Source organism: Piliocolobus tephrosceles, unplaced genomic scaffold (genome assembly GCF_002776525.5).
Source record: "Piliocolobus tephrosceles isolate RC106 unplaced genomic scaffold, ASM277652v3 unscaffolded_41662, whole genome shotgun sequence".
Classification (NCBI taxonomy): Eukaryota; Metazoa; Chordata; class Mammalia; order Primates; family Cercopithecidae; genus Piliocolobus; species Piliocolobus tephrosceles.
In genome coordinates, this window is record NW_022326157.1 from 1 (window position 1) to 8,648 (window position 8,648).

General features: G+C 58.7%; 1 protein-coding gene across 1 annotated transcript; it reads left to right on the forward strand.

The window, feature by feature from the left end:
* Positions 1 to 428: 428 nt before the first annotated feature.
* On the forward strand, positions 429 to 2,914 carry LOC113223515 (spermatogenesis-associated protein 31E1-like; the record flags this gene model as incomplete). The annotated part of the gene is made up of 4 exons (XM_026452946.1): positions 429 to 547; positions 1,090 to 1,150; positions 1,409 to 2,591; positions 2,885 to 2,914. Coding segments are annotated over 4 exons (1,393 nt in total), but the record flags the coding sequence as incomplete, so codon positions are not given.
* Between the last annotated feature and the right edge of the window lie 5,734 nt (positions 2,915 to 8,648).

Consider the following 8,648-nt stretch of genomic DNA (forward strand, 5'->3'; position numbering starts at 1 on the left):
TCCTGGGCCAGGTGCCTGGGGGCCCAGCCTCCTCTGTGTGATCTGGGTGTGATCTGGGAGCTGTGCTGAGCCCCCGAGAGCCTCCCACGAGAGCCTGGATTCGCCTGTGGCTGCACCCCGGCCACATGTGCTTTTTCCTCCTTCACCACAACCCCATGGTCCCTGGCCTCCTCTCCATTCTCCTCCGAAGCAGAATCCTCCCGGCAGCTCAGGGGCGCCTGCAGACCTGAGCCTGGGTGTGCCTGCAGGGGAGGAGCAGGGACTGGGGACCCCAGGGTGGAGTCACACAGAAAACCCCTCCTTGCATTTTCCTAAGAAGGAAAACGGAAAACATTTCATTCATGGTGAACACGAGTAAAAAGCGCACACAGAGCTCCGTGAGCTAGAGGCAGGGAGCCGTGTCCTTCACGAGCACTGCATGTGTGCAGCTGGTCTGGGGAGAGGAGACTGACAACTGCTCCCAGCCCCTCATCCTTTCTTGCCTCTCAGCCTCAAAGGGAGAGAAGGGGGAGGTCCAGGAGCAGAAAGAAGATCTCAGCTCTGAAAGGTGAGGCTCTGCTGCTCCCCGGGTGTCCCCAGAGGTGACAGCATCGCCTGTCCCTGAGGAAGTCATTTGCAGAGGCCTGAGAGGGAAACTCCTGGGAGGGAAATCAGAACCTGGGGCCTCCTCAGATTCCCTGTGGGAATGAAGCCATGGGCCTGGGACCGGTATTGCCCATAAGGGGGCGGTGTGGGGAAGGGACCAAGGCCTGCCGGGATATGGGGGGAGGTGAGGGAGGCTCCAGGTCCATGTGGACAGCTGTTTACCTCGGCCATGGCTGACTCCTCTTTGAGACCACCCGTTTGCTCTCCCAACAAGATGGTTGTGACACCTATGAAGGGGTGGACGTGGAAGCACATTTTGCAAATGACAAAGTGCTGCACAGTGGACACCTTCCTGTCATCATCGGGTCCATGTGGCTTTGGCCACAGATGTGTGGGTTTCAGAGTCTAGTTCCCTGTGGTGTCCCCTAAAGAGACATCCACTCAGCCTCCGTGAGGTTCCCAGGCACCGCCCTCTCCACCATTACCCTGTCTCCTGACTTCCAGCTTGCAGAATCCTCCTGAGGGAGCTGGAGGAGACCCAGGACCTGAGCTACCTTCTGGAAAGGTGAGGAGCTTCCTCCTCTCCATGTCCTCCTTCCTACCAGGGCCTCTGATGCAACCCTAGGGCCTGCTGGTGATCTGGGAGGGAGAGGTCCTGGGAAGGGGAGAGGAGAGGACTGAAGCCCTGGGGCAGGCTTCGGGAGAGCTTTGTGAAGTCAGCAGTGGGGGAGGTGGAGAAGTCACGGGCCCCAGGTGCCCACTGCTCCTGGCTTCCTGGCCCCACCTGCCCCTGGCTGTAGCTTGTGCCTCTTGTCTCCTGCAGCCACCTGAGGAAGCTCGCTGGCGAGGGCGGCTCCCATCTGCCCTTAGGTGCAGAACCCCCAGGTGACGTGTGCAAACCAGCGCCTGCTAAGGCCCACCAGCTGCATGGGAAATGCAGGCCAGATCCATCTCCCGCCAGCTTGTCCCCAGCACCTCCCCCAGCTCCTCTGGCCTCCACCCTGTCACCAGGCCCGATGACCTTCTCAGAGCCTTTTGGACCACACTCAACCCTGAGTGCCTCCGGGCCTCCAGAGCCCTTGCTTCCCCTAAAACACCCTGCATCCCGGCCACATGTGGTTTTTCCTCCTTCACCACAGCCGCATGGTCCCCTGACCTCCTCTCCACCTCCACCCGACTCCAGCCTGGCTGGACTTCAGTGTGACTCCACAACACGCCCCGTCCCCAAGAGCTCCCCTCTACACAGCCAGGGGCTGCCTTCTCCAACCAGGGTGATCTCTGGCCTTGGGCGCTCCAGCCATCCCATCCAGGAACTCTATTGCTGGAGGGAGGCTGCCACCACCTGGGGCCTCTCCACCTGTTCACGTGGCAAATCCCAGCCACAGCATCTTCCCGACCACCCCCTAGAGGCTTCCTTCTGGGGAGACCCCACACCCAGGCACGTGGAGGTAGGTGGCTGCACATTCATCCACCCTGACGTGCAGAAGCTGTTGGAGACTCTCATCGCCAAGAGAGCACTGATGAAGTTGTGGCAGGAGAAAGAAAGGGAACGGGCCGACCACCCGCAGATGACATCACTGGGGAAGGAGTGGGACATCACGACTCTAAATCCCTTCTGGAACGTGTCAACGGAACCACAGCAGCTGCCCCGTCCTCAGCAAGTCTCTGATACCACAGCGGTGGGGGACCACTTGCAGCAGAAATGCAGCCAGCTTTTCTGGAACCTCCCATCTTTCAACAGCGAGTCCCTAGTAGCCACAGCCTGGGTTTCTAGCAAACCTTCCTCACAGAATGCGCACTCTGTATCACTGGATAAAGCCTCCACTTCTCCTCCAGGTGAACCTGAGGTTGAGGCATCCTCACAGCTTTCCCAGGCACCGCCTTCCTCACAGAATGCACACTCTGTATCACTGGATAAAACCTCCACTTCTCCTCCAGGTGAACCTGAGGTTGAGGCATCCTCACAGCTTTCCCAGGCACTGCCTTCCTCACAGAATGCGCACTCTGTATCACTGGATAAAGCCTCCACTTCTCCTCCAGGTGAACCTGAGGTTGAGGCATCCTCACAGCTTTCCCAGGCACCACCTTCCTCACAGAATGCACACTCTGTATCATTGGATAAAGCCTCCACTTCTCCAGGTGAACCTGAGGTTGAGGCATCCTCACAGCTTTCCCAGGCACCGCCCCAGCCCCACAACATGGCCCAGCCCCAGCCTTTCACTCCAGCCTGGCCCCAGTCCCAGCCCCCGCCTTTGGCTGGGATCCAGACCCAGGCCCACCTCTCACCCCCTGTCCCAAGCCTACCGTGCTCTTCTCCACCCCAGATTAGGGACTGTGGGGCATCTTACCCTACAACCCAGGAGAGGACACAGTCTATCATCCCCGCTGGAAAGGAGAATCTTGAATGGACCTTGAAGAAGGGACCAAAGTGCAAGAGGGTTTTGCCCTCTCTCCTCAAAAAGTCTCCGGCTGTCCTGAGCCAGCCCACTGCCCACCTTCCCCAGGAGAGGCCAGCCTCCTGGAGCCCCAAGTCAGCCCCCATCCTTCCCGGGGTTACCACCAGCCCTGAGCTCTCAGAGCACCGGTGGCAAGGAAGGAGTGCCATCCACCAGGAGCAGTCCTGTGGCCCTCCCAGCAGATTCCAGGCATCTGGGGACCTGCTGCAGCCTGAAGGGGAATTCCCAGGGAGGCCCCAGAGTCAGGCAGAAGACACACAGCAGGCCCTCTCGCCCTCCCAGCCTTCTGAATTTGCAGGGAAGGGCAGGAAGGATGTGCAGAGGACCGGGTTCAGCAGCTCCGGAAGGTTCTCTGGGAAGGGGTGCTTACGGTCCAAACCAGGGCCAGACCCAAGCCGGGATCGAGGATCAGGAAGGACCTCAGTTAAGTTTCTGGAGGAAGACAAGGAGGAGGCAGAAGGTGACATATGGAGGCCCTGGAAATGCCAATCAGTAAGTTCCACACCTGGGGACCCAGACAGGAAGCATCTGGAAAACAAGCTGCAAATCCATCTGGCCAGGAAGGTGGGGGAGATCAAAGAGGGCTGGATCCCCGTGCCTGTGCGTCGCTCCTGGCTCATGGTCAAATGTGCTGTTCTCCAGTCTGACACCCACAGGAAACCCGGGAAGCTGGCATCCTGGAGAGGTGGGAAAGCCCATGTGAACACCTCCCAGGAGCTTTCCTTCCTCCAGCCCTGCACCCAGCAGATGCTGGAAGTGCATCTTTTAAGGTTCCGTGTGAGACACAGGTGGGGTTCAGACCTCCGGTCCCTGGAGCCCATAAATGTCCGGTCAGGTGAGGCTCAGGCCCCGCCCTTCCCACAATCCACCTTTCCCCCCTGGGCTTCCTGGGAATCTCGCGACAAGTCTGCAGCCAAGGTTCCCATTTTCCTGGGAAAACGTCCTCAGAATGGTCCAGGAGACAACAGAACAACAAGCAAGTCAGTCCTGACTGTGAGTGGTGCTCTCGCTTCCGCACCACCTGAGCAGGGGGAAGCCCAGAGGCCCCTGAGAGGGTCCCAGTCAGCTGACACCCATGGGCGATCAGAGGCCTTTCCAACTCGACATGAGGACAGGGGGTCTTCTCAGCGCCCCACATGCAGCCTTGTGGGCAGAACCTGGCAGAGCAGGACTGTCCTGGCATCCGAGAAACCCAAACCCAGACTAGAGGGGAGTATGGGTTCCGAAATGGCTGGGAACAAGGCAAGGCTTGAGCGTGACAGCATGTCCCCAGGAGACGTGTGTAGTCGCAGAGCCCTGCAAGAGCTCAGCATAGGGTCCCAGTGGACAAGGGCCAAAGACCCCCTGGAGGCACTGAAGGTGGGGGAGGAGAAGCCCCCCGCTTGGGACGTCACCGTGGGAGCCAGTGTGAGGGCAAGTTCAGGAAGCGTTCAGGTGGACCTGAGGAGCACGGGGGCTCTGGGGATCACTGATAACCCCTCAGGGTCTACAGTCTATGTTGCTCAGGATCCAGAGCAGCTGCGCCTGAAAGCGCAGGTGGTCAGTGAGATTGCGCTCCTAGTGCAGGTGGACTCAAAGAAGCAGCCGCCAGGCCGTGCCTCGGGCGTCCTCCTCCAGGATGGCGCCATAGATCTGTGCCTTCCAGGCCGCCATGTGGACATGCTCCCCGCCGCAGACAGGCTGCCTGCTCAGGCCCCTCTGTCCACCTCCCACAGTGTGTCCAGTAAGAACACGACGGCTTCCCAGGGGCCATGGGCCCTCCTACGGAAGGGAGGGGACAGCCCACGGCAGCGGGAGCCTGGGAGCCCGAAAGCAAAGGCCCCACAGAAGAGTCAGAAGACGCTGGGCTCTGCGGACAAGGGCGAGGCCCGCAGGAGACCCAGACCAGGGGAGCAAGGACACGGCTCCAAGGGACCAACGACCTCTGAAGCCAGTGGGAGGAGCCACTCTGCTCACGCCAGGGAAGTAGGAGACAAACAAGAAAGGAAATACAACCAGCCTCAGCCGGAGAAGGGAGAGACGCCACCAGAAAGCCACTTCCGGAGAAAGATCGGTCACCATCCACAGGGTCTACACCCCAGGAAAACAGGCACAGGGTGGGAAGACGTCCTGGAGAAAGGCAAGCCTGGGGCAGATGCTGTCCAGAGCTGGGGGTCTGGCCCAGCAAGGCTGTTTACGGACTGCATGGTTGATGAAGCCTGGACCATCAGCAGAGGTGTGAGGCAAATCCTGGTGGACAAACTGGGGCTTCGGTGGGGACGTGGTCCCTCAGAGGTCAGTCGCCACAAAGGTGACCTCCACGCTCAGGAGAATGTGCCTTCCTGCGGCCACAGGGGTCACTGCCACCAGGAACAAAGCAGAGAGATGAGAGCTCTGGCCTGCAGCCCCAAAGCCACTCCCAGGGGCCACCACTGTCCTGTCAAAAACAGGAACATCAGAGACAGAGACAGCAGATGGCCCCCACCTCCCTGGGAGCCTGTGTCCCCAGCTGGCCCCCACCACCACAGGCCACGAGTAGCAAGCGCCTCGGGTGGCCCCATCCGCGGCCGCAGGAACTGAGGTCTACACGAGGTGTGTTGCCTCCTGAACCACAGAAGGCTTCTTGCACGTCTCCTGGGGGAGACGGGGTTCTACTCAAATAAAACTGACACCTACACGTTAAGCCTGTCCTGCCTGGGTGATCACAGCCGCCATGTGTTCCCGACTTTCACAGAGAAGTTCCCAATACACTTGGTTTCCCTGCAGAGGTGGTGGCTTCTGTCTGTGCCATGCTAGGGCACAGGAACGGGCTCCGTGTCCACTCCTCCTGAGTGCGGCGTCCAGAATGGCTGGGCCTGGAGGAGGCTGGCAGGGGCGTGGAGGACCCCTCTTCTCCCTGTCCAGGGAGAAACCGGGTCTGGTTTCCAAGCTGGATCATGACCCAGAGTCTTGAGGATGTGTAAGGACAGCAAACCCTATGGAGACCCCAGCGGGCTCTGGCTCCCTGCATCCCCGTTCTCACTAAGGTAACTGCTGCGCTGCTGTGGGGCTGGGTCTGCAGGGGCCTCACGGCCTGAGGGGGTGGTAGGCTCCCCTGAGGCTGGAGGAGTGATGGATCCCAGCAGCCTCCCTGCCCCGTGGTAGCCTGGGAATGTGGGGGTGTCCTGTACGGGCCCTGGGTCAGAGGCGGGACGGCTCCTTCCCAGATGTCCTGGTGGGGAAGAGGTGACACCCTCCCCAGACCCCTCCCTGCCTGCTGAGTTCCGGGATGGACCTGGGCCCCGCCAGCACTTGGCTCAGCCTTGGTAACACCCCTGGGTTTGCGTCTGGTGTCCCCTGCCTCACTCTCCAGAGCAGTCTCCCAGGCCACTAGTGTGGGGTGTCTGTTTCAGGAGGCACCCAGGGCTGCTGCCTGTCCCCCTGGCGGGACTCTGTTGTCAGGAACCACAGGAGGGGTCCTTAGGCCCAGGGTGGGAGGTGGGAGAAGAATCAGGGAAGACGAACATAAGTTCGCAAGTGCAGGATCCACAAGCTGCCCACAGCTGTAACCAGGGTCCTCACAGTCCGGTGATCGTTACAAGTAAAAGTGGTCAGTGCCACTCCCAGGGCAGAGGGACCCAGAAGGCAAGGGCTGGCCTGGGTGACACAGCACATCTATGGCTCCAAGCCCAGGTGCTGGCAGGGGACACACCGGGCCTCAGAGGATCTGGTCACATGGTTCACAGGGACAGTCCCCACAGGGCACGGTCCTGGGCTCCCCGTCCTGGTGCTGGGTCCCTCCTGGCCATCCCCAGGGAAGGCAGGAGCAAAGGCAGGAGCTGGTTCCCCAGAGGGCTCTGTCCAGGGGCCTTCTGCCCAGGGAGAGCTCTGCACCTGCAGGGGTTGTGGAGGCTGAGGACAAGGGCACAGGCCTGTACCCAGGCATGGCGGGACCCATGCTGGAGACCTGTTTGGAAAAGGCCCTGGTGTCACTTTGGGCGCCCAGGCTACTGCTGGAGCCAAGTCCTGTCTGGGGTGGTGACCTGGGCAGCTCCAGTGTGGGCCTAACATCTATGGGACCCCGGATCCTGGGACCTGCAGCAGAGGAGCGCAGAGACCCCCATGTACACCCCACACTCAAAGATTCCCACATTCATAGAGATTCCAGAGATTCCCCATAGTGACCCCCAGAGACCCCAACAGAGAATCTGACTGAGATCCCCCCATGAAGACACCGCAGAGGGACCTCCCCACAGAAACCCCTGACAGACTCACACAGAGGCCTTTCAAACCAACACGGAGACCCCCACGGTGACTCTAACAGAGACCTGCACAGAGAAAATATATCAAGGTCACTTTGCCACCCCCTAAAATCCCAAGCACTGCACTTGGTGAAAACGAGCGGCATCTACCTCATTCCCAGCAGCGCTTTCTCCTGGCGGCCTCTGCCCTCTTCTAGATACGATTCCGTGAGAAACCCAGCAACAGAAAAGCCTCCTCTCTCAGCCGGCGTCCAACTCAGAGCGACCCCCCGACCCGCTGGCAGACCCTTCCCCAGATCACCCAGTCCCAACCCTCATGCTGATAGAAAGGTGTAAGCGTTCCTGATAGGAGCGGTGGGAGTTTCTCTGACGCTGTGCTTCCGAGGCCGCCCTCAGCCCCCCAGGCCAGGCTCCCCCTCACTGCCTGGGGGATCCGCCAGGCTTGTCTGGGTTGGTCTTGCTCACGGGGCTCCTCCTGCGGGCCTTGTGCTGGAGCACACGGAACAGGAAGGATCTCGGCTTGGACACGGCTTCCCCAGAAAACCTTGGACTCCCCTGTGAGGCCAGGCTGCCTGTGCTGGGTTCCCCACCCTGGCCCTTTTCCCCTGTGACAGCCTCTGCAGGCCTGGACATGTTTCTCCCAGAACCCTGAAAGCTGCTGGTGGGCCCGGTGAGGAGGGAAGCGCGCCTGACCACACTCCCGGTACTGTCCTCTGTTAGAAATTATTTCATAACATCTTAGTTAACGGGCACAGGCATCAATGCTTCCTTATCTGCCTCATACATAAGTTGCATCACTAAAATCATATTTTCATAAAGGGTCTTAACTCTTTCCAGTAGCCAATATAATGTGTCAAGGAAAATCTGTAAAAATAAAATGGCATTGATAGTTCAAATTTAGTGGTATAAAGAAATTTCCAGGCTGGGCGCGGTGGCTCAAGCCTGTAATCCTAGCACTTTGGGAGGCCGAGACGGGTGGATCACGAGTTCAGGAGATCGAGACCATCCTGGCTAACACGGTGAAACCCTGTCTTTACTAAAAAATACAAAAAACTAGCCGGGCGAGGTGGTGGGCGCCTGTAGTCCCAGCTACTCCGGAGGCTGAGGCAGGAGAATGGCGTGAACCTGGGAGACGGAGCTTGCAGTGAGCTGAGATCCGGCCACTGCACTCCAGCCTGGGCGACAGAGTGAGACTCCGTCTCAAAAAAATTAATTAATTAATTAATTTTAAAAAAGTTTCCAAATTCAAATTATTCCATCTAAGTTACTTATTTTATAGGTCAAATATGAATATTCTAGTAAGTTTTTTAATTCTTCAAAGTAAACTTCTGACGTTTAGAGAATACAAACTAAAAAGCAATTTTGCTTTAAAACATTCTTTCTAATG